Source organism: Balaenoptera borealis (assembly GCF_965194805.1).
Source record: "Balaenoptera borealis genome assembly, chromosome: 2".
Taxonomy (NCBI): Eukaryota; Metazoa; Chordata; class Mammalia; order Artiodactyla; family Balaenopteridae; genus Balaenoptera; species Balaenoptera borealis.
Genome location: NC_138867.1, coordinates 117,640,411 through 117,660,011, shown reverse-complemented (window position 1 = coordinate 117,660,011; position 19,601 = coordinate 117,640,411). Strand labels below are relative to the sequence as shown.

General features: G+C 39.1%; 1 protein-coding gene across 1 annotated transcript in view; it reads right to left on the bottom strand.

Moving 5' to 3' along the window:
• CTNNA1 (catenin alpha 1) overlaps positions 1–19,601 on the bottom strand; it is a 187,870-nt gene that overhangs the window by 111,273 nt on the left and 56,996 nt on the right. The window contains exons 4-7 of the mRNA XM_082382038.1: positions 11,930–12,096; positions 11,271–11,390; positions 2,717–2,986; positions 3–206 (exon numbers count right to left, since the gene is read on the bottom strand). Of these exons, the coding sequence (XP_082238164.1) occupies positions 3–206; positions 2,717–2,986; positions 11,271–11,390; positions 11,930–12,096 (761 nt within the window). The remainder of the gene's footprint in view (positions 1–2; positions 207–2,716; positions 2,987–11,270; positions 11,391–11,929; positions 12,097–19,601) is intronic.

The window sequence follows — 19,601 nt, the reverse complement described above, 5'->3', positions numbered from 1 at the left end:
ACGTTGCCCATGTACTCCGAGAGCAGGTCCTGCAAGGCCTGGCGGACAGCATTACACTCTGCCACGATTCTCTCACGCCGGTCATCACGTGTGCACGATGAATCAGCCATCAGGGCAGCCCCACTAATGATGCTTTCCAGGCGCTCCTCCAGGGAAGGCCTAAAGCGCTCCTCGCTGAAGCTCAAGGGGTCCACAATGATTTGTTTCTGCAAAGGAAGCATTATTGAATGCTAGTGTAATCTCTATTCCCTCCAATATTCAAGAAGGTGAGGAAAGTGGTGATTAGGAACACCAATATATAACATAAAAATTTCAATGCCTGAAACAAAGTTATACTTCTTGGCAGTTGAAGGGCATCCCACACAAGTTGGTTTATGGTGGATTACTTCTCAAAGAAGACGCTGGAAGCAATACTATCCAGCGGAATGGGGCCTGAATAAGGTATGATACCACAAATGCAAACAGAAATATGTTGGCATAAAAATCATGTTCACATCACTTAATCTGAACATCTAAAGGTCAGCCTATGCAGTAATAGTAAGTTACCAAATGAGAATTACAAGGAAAATAAACATTAGCACTCTTGTTCTTTTCTATGTACAGAGAATAAAACTGCTACACGACATTAGCAGAACTGTTTGACCACAAAAAATAAATAAAAACAAAACATTGACTTCTGTCTTCAAAGTTTCAGAAAGGAATGAGTTTATAATCAATTTCAATTTTCTTCATCTTACACATTTCATTAAAGCTTATAAAAATTCAGTCTCAAATTTATCCTGTTAATTCCAAACTAGAGACTTTCTTTGCTGAAAGACCTCCAGGTATTCTGTAAGAGATGACAGCAATCTGTCCCAACAAAGCCACTCTCTGAGATACGACTGCCCGCAAAAGAATAAATCCTTCCTCTGTCTTCCCTTCACTCCCCTGACTCCACTTAAATCCAGCTTTACCACTGATGAGTGAGGTCAGGTCACAAGTAAGCTACAGGTACTAGGTCAAACATCAACACCCCCAGGACAAGATCTACTGGCCTTCCTCAAACTTCTCCACTTGATACAATTTATCCTTACACCAATAAATGTCTGTACAAATATTTTGCCTTTAATTTTTCTTTATACGAACTATGTTCTTATTGATCTCAGTTTAAATGCCAAGTTTTTTCTCTAAAAAAAGCTTGCCCTTTTCCAATAAGTACACGTCTACTTTCCCTTCCAAAGAACTGTCAGTTTCAAAACTAAACATACAATTCCTTCAGTTTATTATTAACCTACATTTTAGCTGATTTTTTTTTTTACCAGATTAAGTTACTGCAGTATTTCTCTAGTCAAAACTGAATACACAACATCTTCTTCACAATGACCAACAGGTATGAAGAATGAATGGTCATAGAATTTTAACACAGAGTCACAGAACTTCAACAGACCTGTAAGCATTTAGTCCAACCCTGTCATTTTATGAATGAAGTTTCACTGTAGCCTTAAGAGGTTAAGGGACCTCTGATAGATATCACTCAACTTAGGGCAAAATGTAATCTGTACTGCCTTGAATGAGGCCAGTACCTAATACCGCCAAATTTGAAGGGGAAAAACAATAGTGCCAGTTAATTGTAAGATATATCTTAAGAGTTTGCCATAAAGTCATTTAATGTTTAAGGCTCCAGGGTAAAAATTCAGTTCTAACATCATGGTCTTTAGGCTTAACACTGTCTTTACCCAAGACAAAGTAAAGGGGTGAGACAAAGGAAAGAAAAGTAAAGACCAGAAAAAACTGTTAAAATGCACTCCATTATATTGATTCTATACCTCAAAGCACTCCTGCTAATGAAAGGATGCTGGTCACCTGGAAGGCAATTTTCCCTTATGTTAATTAAAAAAAAAAAATAACACAACAATTGGTTTAAAACAACAACAACAACAAAAAAAAAAACCACTTAAAAAAATCTTAAACTGCTGCCATCTACTGGAAGCCATGAGGCATTGTGGGTAGGAATTTAAAACCATAAAACACACCCCAAAAAATTAAGATTAAAGTTGATACATAGGATAGTGTGTACACAGAATATATACACAGAACAGATCTGGGGCATCATCTATAAAAGGTAATTATATGGCATTATGCTAAGGAAGTATTTTAATCCTAAATTTGCTTCCACTTGATTAAATTTTGTCTATTATTTAGTCATTGAGAAGAGAAGTGTTATCTAGTCAGACAAGTCAGATTAAGATGACAGCACTTCTGCTGTAGTCACTTATGATGTGTCTGTATCTCTCACTGACTGTGAGCCCCTGGAGGGCAGAGCCTAAGCGCACTTTGCCTCTGTATCTCCCATAGCTTCATATCTGCCAGAAGGTTAAAGTCTTGATTGAAATGAACAAAAATTCATAGCTTCACTAAAGAATGACCTCATAGGAAACACAAGTTGCATAAAAGAATTCAGAAGCTTAAAACTAAAAAAGAAAAGAGAAGGGAAGGGGAAGGGGAAGGGGAAGAGGAAGGGGAAGGGAGGAGGGAAGGGGAGAGGGAAGAAAAGATAAATGTTTTAGGCCAAGTCAAGATCAAGTAGACTGATGGTTTATAAAATTTCTTTCAACTTAGACTACAAATCTAAGTAGAAATTGAGCTTTCATGAGAAACCTTGATCACATTTCCCCAGAAATCTGTTAACTTTGAGGGATGGTCAAGAGCCTGTAGTCTCCTCCCAAGTATAACTTACATCAAAGTTATTGAGGGCGTATGCCAGCTCTCCTCCTCCTCCACCCTGGTGCTGCGAGGCATCATCTGATGCAGTAGCCTGGGCTGCATTAGAAATGCCTGTGACCGCCTGCTGCAGCTGCTTATATATCAGGTCTCTGTTGGCCTTATAGGCTGCGACATCAGGGTGCTGTAGGCATGCCTGGGATGCAGTATAGAGGATTGGAATGTTTTTCTGCAGGATTCCTCTGGCTGCAGCCATCTGATCACGATGGCCCATATCTTTCAGTTCCTACAAGAGTAAAACAAGAATATGGGTTCTACTCAAAAATTTGTCAGTGAATTCTGAAAAGTTAGAATTTCTACTAATTAGACAATATTTTCATTAACAGTCTGGCTTGAAAGTTCATCACAAAGGAGGCAGTATGGCTTAGTAGGTAAGAGTTCAAACTTTTCCAAAACACAGACATGAATTTGAATCTCCAACTCTAATTTTTACTATTATGATCCTATTTAAACTCTCCACGCTCAGTTTCACCTTCTGTAAAATAGGAGCAATAATATTACCTCTCTTACAATTGAGGATTAAATGGAACAATGCATGTAAAGCATCTAGAACAGCACTATATAAAAAACAAAACATAAAACTGACTAGCATCTTGATTACAACTTTATAAAGATGGACGTACCTATTCCAACCAAAAGAGAAAAATCAGAGACACATTTAAACACACTAAAATTTATTAAGAGGATTTCTTTTTTATTAACTTATAAAAGTTCACTGAAAGATTTTTGTGAAATTTGGGATGGGATACCACAAGTGTACACAAACTACGCAAACCAGCCAGGTGAGGATGTGGCAGGCTGTTCTCCCAAGTACAGAACATCTCCCCTCAACCATCCCAAAGACCACCTTAGGTCCTGGATTATTAAGGCATAAAGCTGATGCTCATGGACTCCATGACTTTAGTCCAAAAGGTTTGTATTTCACTGTAATACTCTATAGACATGTAGTCTTAGGTGAAACTGTCCTTTTTCAATTTCCTCTACCCCATAATTATAATTCAGAGTTAAAAGGATTTGAGGTTCCTAACATGGTTTCAACTACCAGCATCTACTTGCTAAACTGGGTGAATATGCTAAGTGACAATTAAGTGATACCAATAATAAGCAAGATGGAAAGGGGGTATTTCTGGTTCCCCTATGTTACTGCAATTACTCAGAGAAAACTAAGTCTTCGGTAAATGTGGATTGCCATCACAGAAGAGAAATATAAGTGATAACCATAACTGACCACCAACTGTTCCAACTCTATTTTACGTGTGATCCTAGAATTTCAATGTTAATGTCACCAACTGAATCCTAGAGTACAAATTTAAATGTTTTTAAAATGAGTATTACATGTGCAAACAGTAAGAGAAAACTGACTTAGAAAGGCCAAAGTCAATTACTCAACTTAAAGTCTGACAGCTGTTTAATGGCTCATCTTTCTAAATGAGTTCCTAATTAAGCATTAGAACACCAAACCTCCTCCCTGTTCCTGAAACTTCATCTCACTATATGTTTTAGGTTTGCATCTTTATTCAAACCTTGTATAATATGACAGCTTACTTTTCCTCCTAGAATTCTTTTCTCATTTGGAATCTGAATTTGCAAGCAATAGCACACAGCACTCCAAATGCCCTGTAGCACCGTACATTAGGCTAAATATTCATAAACAGGACCCTGTGGATTTTGAGAATCAGTGATCATTTCAAGACTCAAGCTATGACAGGGGGTTGAGGCTCACCATCATGCTTAAACAGCTGGTGCACGTGTTCTGTATGGCATTTTCTAAATGTCTTGCCCTCACCACAACCTCGGGGACTTTTAAGTTTTCTAAGGAGGCATTTGCCTTTAAGCACTTAATAATGTCCTTTGTTTTTTTTTTGTTTTTGTTTTTTTAATTTTATTTATTTATTTATTATTTATGGCTGTGTTGGGTCTTCGTTTCTGTGTGAGGGCTTTCTCTAGTTGTGGCAAGCGGGGGCCACTCTTCATCGCGGTGCGCGGGCCTCTCACTATCGCGGCCTCTCTTGTTGCGGAGCACAGGCTCCAGACGCGCAGTCTCAGTAGTTGTGGCTCACGGGCCTAGTTGCTCCGCGGCATCTGGGATCTTCCCAGACCAGGGCTCGAACCCGTGTCCCCTGCATTAGCAGGCAGATTCTCAACCACTGCGCCACCAGGGAAGCCCTGTCCTTTGTTTTATAAAATGTTTTGCAGTCAACTTTGGCATTCTTCCTAAGTATCTATAACCTAGATATCAGTACAGCCTCTTGTAAAGGTTAGCAAAGACACTTGTGGTCACCTAAAGTTATAATAGGTGTCAAAATTACTATTCAACATCTGAGTTTCCTAAAGCCACTGCCTGGCCTGGTATGATAAACTCCTACTTTTCCAAAGACTACATCAGGTTCAATACTCAGAAATAGGACCCCATGGATTTAGAGAGTCGATGATCATTTCAAGACTCAAACTATGACAAAGGTCTAGGGCTCACCATTATGCGTAAGCAGCTAGTGTACATGTTCTGTGTGGCATTTTCTAAATGTCTTGCCCTCCTCACAATGTATCTTTGATAGACTTCTTTTTACAAGTATGGGGGATATATTTTAATCTATGATGAAAATGACAGCCACCATCGTTTGTCCTAACTGCTAAGGTGTTCTATTTTCTCTCTTTAGAATTGCTTTTGCCGTAGGACAAAGAAACTAGGTTTTGTTAAGATAGGAAAATAGACACTATCACAAGGCAGCACTACTTACTATAATAATGATCAATCATAAGAATTCTTTTCAAGATATACAGTCCTGATAAGTAACCCAGATTAGTGAAAAAAAGTGAGCTATTAAGCAGTGTAATAAATTACTTAAAAAATTATAGAGTTCCTTGGTCTACTTTAGCCTTCATGATTCACCAATTTGACCAATCCAGTTATATTTCAAACACACTCAGGAACAAACAGAAAACATAAAGTGGAAATGACCCCTTTCAACATAATTTGAACCAACTATCACATGCAGTGACCAAGAAACAGAAGCTAAATTCTAAGCAATCCATAACACTTTCTAACTAAGACCTGGAAATTCAAGTGAAAGTTTCCTCTCATGTCCCTCTTAACAACATAAAACTGTAGCCATAGATACTTTTTTTTTTTTGGCCACACCGCACAGGATACAGAATCTTAGTTCCCCAACCAGGGATCGAACTCCGTGACACCCCCAGAGTCTTAACCACTGGACTGCTAGGGAAGCCCCCATAGATACTTTTGATCAGATGTCTTCTCTTGTGTTCAAATGACTATACTTAAAGAAATGGTCCATGGTCAAACCCATCCAGTATAGGTGATTTACACATAAAACAGTGGCAGTACTATCCATTACCAATTTGTCTGTTCAGGCTTTCAGAAAAATAATCATGAAAGACTTCACAGACTAGGGAAGAAGCACGACATTTTTACCAAACCTATTTCAACAAGCTCATGTACCTGGGTGGGTAGAATGTAAACATCAAAGTATTCCATCCTTAGCATATTAGGGAGGCAGAGCTGACAATGTAAGGCAGAGGTAGTCCTCTTCACAGGAACCAGGGTGGATGCTGGCAGATCATTACCTCTGCCATCTATTTCACCCTTACAGTCAAATAAGAGCCTGCAGCCTAATAGAAATTCAAAACTTCTAGTCAGCAAATAATATTCTAGCCCAAGAAAGTAACAGATTATGGCCACACACAGAATCCCATTCCAGGATGGATCTGCAGTACAGCAAAATGGGTTATTCTCTCTTTAGTTAAACAAATATTTATTGAACACTACTGTATCTAGGCCATGTTCTAGGCATTAGGGATTACAGTAGCAGTTTAAACAAAATCCCTGTCCTCTGGAGCCAGACAAGCCTAGGTTCAAAACCTGGCTCCACCACTTACTAGATGAATGTCCATGCCAAATTACTTAACCTCTCTATGCTACATACAGTTCCTTCACCTATAAAAACTAATATCTGATCAATTATAGGATCTACCTTATACTGTTTTTGTAAAAATTAAACAAATTCATGTTTATCAAGGAACTGTAACAGTGTTTAGCACATAGTAAACACCTTTTTAAAGTTATTCATTATTATTTTCAGCAACATCCTCACCCCCACGCCACATTCCAGAAAAACCTTAGAGACAAATAGGTAAATCCCAGAGTGCCTGTAGATCTCATAAGGTTCAACATTTTCTCACTGGGTGGCTGCTGCTTAAATGGTACAAGGGAGGCTAAAGCATCCAAGTACACACATCACATCCAAATACTGCTCTTGAGGAAACACCCTTTTTCTGGACTAGGGCTGCCTGCAAATATAAAAGGCTTGATGAGGAGGTAAATTATTACATACTACACCTGGGAAGAGAAGGAAAGGTCAAAGGTGAAAACAGTCCAGGGTACTAAGCATACAGCAGTAGAGGAATTCTGCCAGAAAACACATGTGGAAAATTGTGACCAGTAACTGAAGGAGGCCAATGGGCAGTATCTAAAAGGGAGAATGAAGTTTCCACCAGGCTGGTACTTTAGGATAAAATGAGTTGAGTTTAATTCCCAAAAAAAGCACTAGTTTATAGAAATATACACCAAGGCCCAGGCCCTATAAAAAGTCATTTTACGATCAGAAGGCACACAGGCACCCACATCCAGCCTATTCAACAAATTCTACTGTAGGAGGCTAAGGCTAAAGGCTAAAGAATTAGGTCCAAGGAAAACTATAAATGACCATGACACACTACAAACCCAAGACAAACTTTAAAATGTATCATTCAAGATAGCAGAGGGACTTCCCTGGTGGTCCAATTGTTAAGAATCCACCTTCCAGTGCAGGGGACACGGGTTCAATCCCTGGTCTGGGAACAAAGATCCCACATGTCGCGGGGCAACTAAGCCTATGCACCACAACTAGAGAGCCCGAGTGCCGCAACTAAGACCCGACACAGGCAAACAAACAAATAAATAAATTTAAAAAAATTTTTTTTAAAAAAAGGATACCAGCAGAAAACAGATGGTAAAGTCAAACAAACTAGGCAATTCAAAGATGGTTTAGGGACTATGCTACAAAAGGTATGGGCAAAGTACAGGAAAACCACAGGCTATTAGGGTACTTAGGCCCAAAGCGACAAAACGAGGCAGCAGTTACCAGAACCCAGGAAGTGAGGTGTGGGGAGAATACCACCCAAGAGAGGCTATGACTTTTAGGAACCCAGGGCAACCAGCAGGGAGGGATAAAACCCTATCCTCCCTGTCCTCTGATCTCCTAATGGCGCTCCCAGTGGCCAACCCAACCAGAAGCCAGAGGGCAAAGAAGCCCCTGGATGAGTCCAGACAGGTCAGGTCCCTGGGGCAGAGAGCAGGGTGACCAAGGGCAGAAAACAGACATGGAGGTGCTAACAGAAGATCATCTGACATGTTAACTAATCATTTCAAGATTTTTATGACATCTTATTTTGGAAATGTTTGAAATTCACTACTTTTTTTTTTTTTTTTTTAATACATCAGGGATTATGAAGGAACTCTTCATGGATTCATGGCACACAGAATTAAAACTGAGGCAGCATTACTTTCCAGTAAGTTTCTCCAGTAGCATACAAAATTCTGGACTATTATTGTGTTTATCTCAAGAACATCATCAATTTACTTATTCCACCATTTTGCAAAGATATGCAATAGTGTCAGTCTAAATGTTCTCACTTTCCTCAAATAATAGTAAGTCTTCATAAGTCAAAATCAGACTAGGTTTTAAGACAGTAAGACTATTCACCAAACTTTATTTTTTAAATATAACTAACATTCATTTCACATATCCAAAAGAGAACTTATATCAAGAATGTTAAGTAAAATAAATTGTGAACATAATTTGGCCAGCTTGCCATATTTATAAAATTACCATACTATCATACAACAAGTTCTTCTTAGGATCAATCAGCCCCAGCAAAAAGAAAAAAACTCTCTTGCACTATTGGTGGGAATGTAAATTGATACAGCCACTATGGAGAAGAGTATGGATGTTCCTTAAAAAACTAAAAACGGAATTACCATATGACCCAGCAATCCCACTACTGTGCATATACTCAGAGAAAACCATAATTCAAAAAGACACATGCACCCCAATGTTCACTGCAGCACTATTTACAATAGCCAGGTCACGGAAGCAACCTAAATGCCCATCGACAAACAAATGAATAAAGAAGATGTGGTACATATATACAATGGACTATTACTCAGCCATAAAAAGGAATGAAATTGGGTCATTTGTAGAGACGTGGGTGGATCTAGAGACTGTCATACAGAGTGAAGTAAGTCAGAAAGAGAAAAACAAATATCATATATTAACGCATGTATGTGGAACCTAGAAAAATGGTACAGATGAACCAGTTTGCAGGGCAGAAATAGAGACACAGATGTAGAGATCAAACGTGTGGACACCAAGGGGGAGAAGTGGCGGGGGGGGCGGGGGTGGTGGTGTGATGAATTGGGAGATTGGGATTGACATATATACACTAATATGTATAAAATGGATACCTAATAAGAACCTGCTGTATAAAAAAATAAATAAAATTCAAAAATTCAAAAAGAAAAAACTACTTGTGATTTATGTGATGGAACATAAGCCAACACAAGGACAAATGATAAAAGCACACTGAGCCTACACTAACTAAATTACTCAGGAAATACAACACATCTAGCTATATTATCATGTGTAATATTAAGTACTGGAAATGTAAAACCAGGATCTCATATGTACAGATTCAGTCTGATCACATCTTACAGCTTAAAATATGAGCAATAACTACTATTCACCAACTGCCCACTGCTGAGGGCCTATTGAGTGTCTGGCACTATATTAAATACTTCACACACATTCTTTAATTTAATTCTCTCAACCCTGTGGGGTAGAATTTTATACTAATGTAAATGTAACCAAATGAAAGCTGAAGTCTCCAAAGCTGAGGCCGTCATATATTGGACATTTACAGTATTGACCCCATGTTCCTCATGCCTGTCAGAGTTCTTGCTGCATGTTCCTATTCTCAGGAAGGCTACCCCTGTCACAGACAAGAAGGCAGATCTTCATTACTCTGAGTCAGATAGAGTTAACTGCTTTCCCCTTACCAATGATTAGTAAGGAATGGGTATGTCATACAATCCATATTCAGGGCAAATCTGTTAGAGGCTTCTAGATCATTTGCTTATAACAAGAGACATATGGAAGAAACAGTCCTTTTTTTTCCTCACTGGACATATTGATGCGTGCAAATGTCATACCTAGAGCTTCTACAGCCATCCAGTGCCAGGCACACTGAAGATGGCAGTGCTGGAAAATGTCAAGAAACTGAATCCTTGATGATACTGCAAAGCCTTTAAATTTAACAACCCTGAAGTCACTTAACCTAACTTGGGGCTTCTAATTAGTGAGAATATAAACCCCTCAATGTTCAAGCAGTTTTGGAGCTGGGTTTTCTGTAAACTGCAGCATAAAATATTTTAACCAATACAGGTATTGGCTAACAATAATAAGAATTCGGGACTTCCCTGGTGGCGCAGTGGTTAAGAATCCTCCTGCCAATGCAGGGGACATGGGTTCGAGCCCTGGTCCAGGAAGATCCTACATGCTGCGGAGCAACTAAGCCCATGAGCCACAACTACTGAGCCTGCGCGGCACAACTACTGAAGCCCGTGCGCCTAGAGCCCGTGCTCCGCAACAAAAGAAGCCCGTGCACCACAACGAAGAGTAGCCCCTGCTCGCCGCAACTAGAGAAAGCCCACGCACAGCAACGAAGACCCAACGCAGCCAAAAATTAATTAATTAATTAAAAAAAAAAATTCATCTTCTCAGCGCTCTTTAAAAATAAGAATAGCACAAGCTTGACCAGGACTATGGAAATTATAAGAGCTGGATGGTGACAGATGCATCCCCCCTAAGGAACACACATCTAACACACAGCATCCAGGAACGGCACAGGGAAGACTTCAAGCACCCCAACAGCAAAATGCCAAGGGGCTAGCAAAGGCTGGAAAAATAAGAACACTGATCCACATACCACACAACACAAATTCCTAACACTATGAAAACTACTAATAATGAATGGTAAGAAACACTTTAAAAGTTACAAAATATGGAGGGGGAGGTACTTTCTGGTATAGAAGTAATTCCAATGTTTTGACTGGTTTAAGGTTTTTAAAAGTTTGAATTCAACTCCACCACCAACTCAAGTTCATCCTTAAACACACAGAACAAAAGCCTATCACTTCTCCAGACACTATCACAAACTGCTAAGCTACCTAAAGTAAAATTTTCACAGGAATCAAAATAGGAGCAAAACATGAATACAACTTAATTCTAACTTTATTAACAATACTGAAAGGACACATCATAAACTTAATATTTTAATGGAACTATATTAGCAGAGGAAGATAATGGTACCTTTTGAAAACTTAAGTAAAATCTATTTTTCCCACTAGGTAATAATACAAACAACTTAAATGTATCCCCAAGTCATGGTTGTACCTGTTGTCTTTTGGCTGCCATAATGTTCAGCTTATCCACTTCAGGTTTCAGGGCCTTATATTGTATTCCCAAGTCCTGTTCAGTGCCAGCATTCCTCAGTTTCAAGATACCGTCTTCTACCTATAAAACACACCCCCCCAAAAGAAAAATTCTCAACAATACAAGTCTGTACATAAAGAAGATCTAGAATTTTTTATTCCTTTCGACAGCTACTCACATAGCAATCCAAACTTCCTCTTCAATTTATGTGGCCCTCAAACATTTAAGCAGCTACTACATGGGAGTTTTATGGGAGGTGGGGAAGGACAGCATTATTGTGACTTCCATCTAAAAGGATACAATTTAACATATCTTGATTTCTCAACTCTGGAACTCTACCGGTAAAAGGAAATGTTTAATCACTACCACAAAAAGGGAAGGAGTCAAAACAAAACCTTTTCTGCAAATTCTTTAGTAGAACAAAGACAACACAGGTTCACAGCAGAGCCAGTATGATGTTCACTTGGAACAGAGGAGTGAGTGGAAATTAAAAACATTCCTGGTCCATTTAGGTAAACCAAGTTCAAAACCAAACCAAACCCTAAGAAATGTTGAACTAAGTATGGCCAGCAGCAGCCTCGCTGTGATAGAACAAATTACAGACGTAGGCCTATACTTACAACTTTCAGCTGAACAAGTAATTTGTAGACATCTGCCATGTCAGCCAAAATAAGCAGCCGGGTAACAGCAGAGAGCAAAGCTCGAGCTGCCCGAACCATGTTGCCACGCTTCACAGAAGAGCAGGGATCATCCGCAAACTCTCCAGCAGCACTCTTCATCAAATCACCTGTTTTACAGAATAGAAAAACAAACTCAGCAGAATGAACCAAATAACTGGTCTACATTTTAAAAAAATGAAAATAATTCAAACTTTGTATATTTCATGTGCAGAATTTAGTTTAAGGATTTTTATTTTTGTTGTTTTTTTCTTTTTTTTGTTTTCTAGCTGTCCCTAAGAAAAGCACCTTCATACATTCCTGGTAAAAGCACAATATCTAGAAAGTGATTTAGCACTATGTATCAAGAGCCTTAAAAATACTTCTTTCCATTGATCTAATAATACTCCTTTCCAAGAAGGACCATTATATGTATCCTAATGGAAAAAAAAAAATTCAAGATTTGAATGGGAGAAAAAAATGGATCTAATGCAATCTACCCTCACATCCACAGAATGATACAGAAACACAGCAACCATTATGTAGGACCATCATACTTCATTAACCATCACAACTACCTAATGCATACAGCTCAAACAGAAACTCACTGGTATGTTCAGTCACTGACTCATTCATTTTCCTCATAGCAAAACACTTCCAACAGCTCAAATGCTCAACCAAGCATCTAGTTAAGTAAATTATGGTAAAGCCTATAATTGACTATTATGCAAATATTAACACATATATGGAAAAAAATGTTAAAGCTTATGATGAAAACTTAAGCAGAAAAAAAAAGATGAAATGATAAATGTATGTAATCTGTGTTTAAAAAAATACAGAAAAGACTGGAGTCAAAAGACAAATCGGGACTTCCCTGGTGGTCCAGGGGTAAAGAATCTGCCTTCCAATGCAGGTGACGTGGGTTTGATCCCTGGTCGGGGAACTGAGATCCCACATGCCGTGGGGCAACTGAGCCCATGCGCCACAACTATTGAGCTCAAGCGCCTCAACAAGAGAGCCCAAGTGCCACAAACCACAGAGCCCAAGTGCCCTGGAGCCCACACGCCACAACTAGAGAGAGAAAACCCACACACCACAACTTGAGAGAAGCCCATGGGCCACAACGAAAGATCCGCATGCCTCAACAAAGAACCAGTGTGCAGCAACTAAGACCCGATGCAGCCAAAAAAATAAAATAAATAAATAAAATAAATAATTTTTTTAAAAAAGACAAATAATAGTTATACTAGGTTACAATCTGACTCTTTACATTATTCTGTACTTATGAAAACATTTTCTATAACAGGTATTATATCCATAATTTTTAAAATTAGGCTAAAAACATACATTTTACTATAGTTATTAGGAATATCCAACTTATACAATCCCAGCTTCAACAATGCTAAGAAGTTACTTATAACATTTCCTAGAAACTTGTAAAATAACTTATACTTTTTTGTTATGTGTTTCTAATAATAATCATTTAAGGTGCCTATCGTTTCTCTTTTCTTATAGCTGAAAGCAACTGTAGGGCCAGGGCTGTGTCTGTTCCACCAGTTATACTGACAGTGCCTCTATGGTGACTATCTTTGGATTCCTGGAAAATTACGCCCTCCCTTGGCTGAACATGTCCACTTCATATTAAAGCCGAAAGGCTATTCACTCTCTCATCTCTTCCACAAATGTAAAAAAAGTGCACTATCAAGAAGCCTAGCTACTTCTTTTTTTTTTTAATTTGTTTATTTTGGGCTACGTTGGATCTTCGTTGCTGTGTGCAGGCTTTCTTTAGTTGTGGCAAGCAGGGGGCTACTCTTCGTTGCGGTGCACGGGCTTCTCACTGCAGTGGCTTCTCTTGTTGCAGAGCACTGGTTCTAGGCACACAGGCTTCAGTAGTTGTGGTTCGCGGGCTCTAGAGTGCAGCCTCAGTAGTTGTGGTGCGCAGGCTTAGTTGCTCCACGGCATGTGGGATCTTCCCGGACCAGGGATCGAACCCGTGTCCCCTGCATTGGCAGGCAGATTCTTAACCACTGTGCCACCAGGGAAGTCCCAGAAGCCTAGCTACTTCTAAAGAGACCTACCAAATTTCTCCTAGCTATCAAATTTAGTTGCAGAATGTGAGATTAGGGGGAAAAAGTTAAATTCACCCTCAGATTCATATATTAATTAGGCTAAGAAGCACAATATAGTATTAAGAGCAAAGACAAGCTCTGCATATTTGTCAGGTCAGAAGTAACTCACAATGAAGAATTTCATAGTTAAAAGTTTTCCTGGATCTAAGATACAGACATATGACAATTATGTGGATACTTAACAAAAATGTTATTTTATGGTAGTTAAAAAGACAGAGTTCAGCCATTCATTTATTTATTCAACAAATATTTGAGCACCCACTATACATTAAAGGCCAGCGATATAGTGCTCAAGAAACAGCCCATGTCCTCATGGAGCTCTATGGAGGTGGGAAGACAGACAAGCAAACAATTAAAAGCTAATTAAGACAAGGTGCCTGTACTCAAAGGGCCCACAAATTAGGGAATATTACAATGCAGTCAAAATTACAACAGCACTGTGGACAAGGTGCTATGGGACTATATCAGGAAAAGTTATTTGCTCATGTAAGAAGTTGTCTCTAAAGCCTTGCAAAAAAAGATATTTGCTTAATATTAATTTTAAGCAAGGGATATTAAATAAGAAATATTGGCCTCATACAATAAAAAGAATTCCACCTATTCACTGAGAGCTTATTACACACTAAAACAAATAAATCCAGTGCCAGGGATATGAAGCTGAGCAAGACCTACCTCTGCTTTTCAAATGGTTTATAAACCAGAAAAGAAGAAAGTGATCATACAGAAATTATGTGGCATTTTTAACATACGAGCTTTAAGAAAGGCACAAAGTAGCATAGGGTCAAAAAAGGAAGCGCTAACGACCAGTTTGGGGTATAAGTGAAATGCCAGCAACAGTTTTATTGAAGGCATGGTGCTCTGAAATGGACTCTACCCTCAAAGGACAGGAAGAACTTGGGGCAGTAGAGTTAAGGGAGCTGGCACCTCAAGCAAAAGGAACAGCAACATAGTAATATCTAACATTTATTAAATGCCCACTCCATGGCACTACACATATTTTATTTAATCCTATGAACCAACTAGAAAGTAGGTGGTATTAGCCCTTCTTTACAAAAGAGATAACTAAAGCTTAGACAAGTTAACTAACTTAACAGTAACTAACTTAACTTGATTAAGTTAGTTACTATTTCACCTAATAGTAAATGAGAGAGACAGGATTTGTAATGCTTAATGCCTATGTTCTTAGAACCACTTAACAAGCTGGGTATACAATAAAAAGGCGTGTTTGAGGGCTGAGTTCTCTAGTCTAACTTGGAAGTAAAGGATGTAGAAGCATCAGATGATGGGGGGGTGGATATGATGATGGGTAGAAAGGCCATGGACAAACAGAGTACAAAGAAGAATCCCTGAGCCAAAGAGGGAAATCGAGGTCAACCTAACAAAAGCATATATAATAAACCAGGCCAGTGATATGGGTCAGAAAGCCACAGTAAGAGCCCAGGAAAGAACAGTAGTAAATTATAAATGCAGGGGTCAAATGATATGATAATCTTTGGTTATTAAGAGGGAGGGAGGGAATTCCCTGGCAGTCCAGTGGTTAAGGACTCCACGTTTTCACTGCCAAGGGCCCGGGTTCAATCCCTGGTTGGGGAACTAAGATCCCACAAGCTGGGTGGCACGGCTAAAAAAATAATAATAATAAGGGAAAAGAAAGCATGGTGGAAGATTACTTAAAGGATTCAAGGTACAGCTGTCCTGAGATGGAGAGGAGGGCCAGAGCATACTATATGTGTACACATGAACTGGGGAAGATTTCCAAAAAAAAAAAAAGCTGCAGCCCTTGAGACTGTGGCTTTAGGAGTAAGGGAAAGAAGACTCTGTGACAAGAGAAACAAAGAGACCCAAGATGACAAACTGTCTAAAACAAAAAGATAAGCATTTGCAAAGGAAAGTGGCCAACAAAATCAAATATATACATATAAATCACTGGAATAGAATTGAGAGTCCAGAAATACAGTGAATTAATTTTCAAAAAGGCTGCCAAGACCATTCAATAGGGGGAAAACAGTGTTTTTAACAAATAGTGCTGGGACAACTGAATATCCACACGAAAAACAATGAAGTTGGACCACTACCTCATGCCATATACTTTCAAAATAGATCAAAACCAAATGTAAGAGCTACAATTATAAAACACTTAGAAGAAAACATTGATAAAGTCTTCAAGAACTCTGATTAGGCAATGGTTTCTTAGCTATGACACCTAAAGTGTCATATATAAAGAAAAAGAGATAAAAACTGGACATCATCAAAATTTTAAATTTTTGTGCTTCTAAGGACACTATCAAGAAAATGAAAAGACCCACAGAATGGGAGAAAATTTTTGAAAACCATACATCTGATAAGGATCGACTATCCACATTATATAAAGAAGTCTTAAAACCAACAATAAAAAGACAAATAATCCAATTTAAAATAGGCAAAGGAATTATACCACACCTCTCCAAAGAAGATATATAAATGGCTAATAAGCACATGAAAAGATGCTCAACCTCCTTTGCTGTAAGGGCAATGCATATCAAAATCACTAAATATAATCATTCAAGAATGAAGGCAAGGAGATTGGTTCAAGATGGCGGAATAGAAGGACGTGCACTCACTCCCTCTTGTGAGAACACCAGAATCACAACTAACTGCTGAACAATCATTGACAGGAAGACACTGGAACTCACTAAAAAAGATACCCCACATTCAAAGACAAAGGAGAAGCCACAATGAGACGGTAGGAGGGGCGCAATCACAATAAAATCAAATCCCATAACTGCTGGGTGGGTGACTCACACACTGGAGAACACTTATACCACAGAAGTCCATCCACTGGAGTGAAGGTTCTGAGCCCCATGTCAGGCTTCCCAACCTGGGAGTCCGGCCACGGGAGGAGGAATTCCTAGAGAATCAGACTTTGAAGGCTACCGGGATTTGATTGCAGGACTTCGACAGGACTGCGGAAAACAGAGACTCCACTCTTGGAGGGCACACACAAAGTAATGTGCGCATCAGGACCCAGGGGAAGGAGCAGTGACCCCAGGGGAGACTGAACCAGACCTACCTGCTAGTGTGGGACGTTCTCCTGCAGAGGTGGGGGGGTGGCTACACCTCACTGTGAGGACAAGGACACTGGCAGCAGAACTTCTGTGGACTACTCCTTGGCATGATCCCTCCCAGAGTCCGCCATTAGCCCCAAGAAAGAGCCCAGGTAGGCTCCAGTGTTGGGTTGCCTCAGGCCTCTGGCAGGGAACCCAGCCCCACCCATCAGCAGTCAAGTGGATTAAAGTTTTACTAAGCTCTGCCCACCAGAGCAACACGCAGCTCTACCCACCACCAGTCCCTCCCATCAGGAAACTTGCACGCCTCTTAGATAGCCTCATCCACCAGAGGTCAGAGAGCAGAAGCAAGAAGAACTACAATCTTTCAGCATGTGGAACAAAAACCACATTCACAGAAAGACAGACAAGATGAAAAGGCAGAGGGCTATGTACCAGATGAAGGAACAAGATAAAACCCAAAAAAACAACTAAATGAAGTGGAGATAGGCAACCTTGCAGAAAAAGAATTCAGAATAATGATAGGGAAGATGATCCAGGACCTTGGAAAAAGAATGGAGGCAAAGATAGAGAAGATGCAAGAAATGTTTAACAAAGACCTACAAGAATTAAAGAAAAAACAAACAGAGATGAACAATACAATAACTGAAATGAAAACTACACTAGAAGGAATCAATAGTAGAATAACTGAGGCAGAAGTATGGATAAGTGACCTGGAAGACAGAATGGTGGAATTCACTGCCGTGGAACAGAAGAAAGAAGAATGAAAAGAAATGAAGACAGCCTAAGAGACCTCTGGGACAACATTAAACACAACAACATTCACATGATAAGGGTCCCAGAAGGAGAAGAGAGAGAGAAAGGACCTGAGAAAATATTTGAAGAGATTATAGTCAAAAACTTCCCTAACACGGGAAAGGAAATAGCCACCAAAATCCAGGAACCGCATAGAGTCCCATACAGGATAAACCCAAGGAGAAACATGCTGAGACACATAGTAATCAAACTGGCAAAAATTAAAGACAAAGAAAAATTATAGAAAGCAGCAAGGGAAAAACGACAAATAACTTACAAGGGAACTCCCATAAGGTTAACAGCAGAAACTCTACAAGCCAGAAGGGAGTGGCACGATATACTTAAAGTGATGAAAGGGAAGAACCTACAACAAAGATTACTCTACCTGGCAAGGATCTCATTCAGATTCGATGGAGAAACCAAAAGCTTTACAGACAAGCAAAAGCTAAGAGAACTCAGCACCACCAAACCAGCTCTACAACAAATGCCAAAGGAACTTCTCTAAGTGGGAAACACAAGAGAGGAAAAGGACCTACGAAAACAAACCCAAAACAATTAAGAAAATGGTCATAGGAATATACATATCTATAATTACCTTAAACGTGAATGGATTAAATGCTCCAACCAAAAGACACAGGCTTGCTCAATAGATACAAAAACAAGACCCATATATATGCTGTCTACAAGAGACCCACTTCAGACCTAGGGACACATACAGAATGAAAGTGAGGGGATGGAAAAAGATATTCCATGCAAATGGAAATCAAAAGAAAGCTGGAGTAACAATACTCGTATCAGATAAAATAGACTTTAAAATAAAGAATGGTACAAGAGACAAGGAAGGACACTACATAATGATCAAGGGACCAATCCAAGAAGAAGATATAACAATTATAAACATATATGCACCCAACACAGGAGCACGTCAATACATAGGGCAACTGCTAACAGCTATACAAGAGGAAATCGACAGTAACACAATAATAGTGGGGGACTTTAACACCTCACTTACACCAATGGACAGATCATCCAAACAGAAAATTAATAAGGAAGCACAAGCTTTAAACGACACAATAGACCAGATAGATTTAACTGATATTTATAGGACATTCCATCCAAAAACAGCAGATTACCCTTTCTTCTCAAGTGCACACAGAACATTCTCCAGGATAGATCACATCTTGGGTCACAAATCAAGCCTCAGTAAATTTAAGAAAACTGAAATCATATCAAGCATCTTTTCTGACCACAACGCTGTCATATTAGAAATCAATTATAGGGAAAAAAACGTTAAAAACACAAACACATGGAGGCTAAACAATACGTTACTGAACAGCCAAGAGATCACTGAAGAAATCAAAGAGGAAATCAAAAAATACCTAGAGACAAATTACAACAAAAACACGATGATCCAAAACCTATGGGATGCAGCAAAAGCAGTTCTAAGAGGGAAGTTTATAGCTATACAAGCCTACCTCAAGAAACATCAAACATCTCAAATAAACAATCTAACCTAAAGGAACTAGAGAAAGAAGAACAAACAAAACCCAAGGTTATTAGAAGGAAAGAAATCATAAAGATCAGAGCAAAAATAAATGAAATAGAAACAAAGAAAACAACAGCAAAGATCAATAAAATCAAAAGCTGGTTCTTTGAGAAGATAAACAA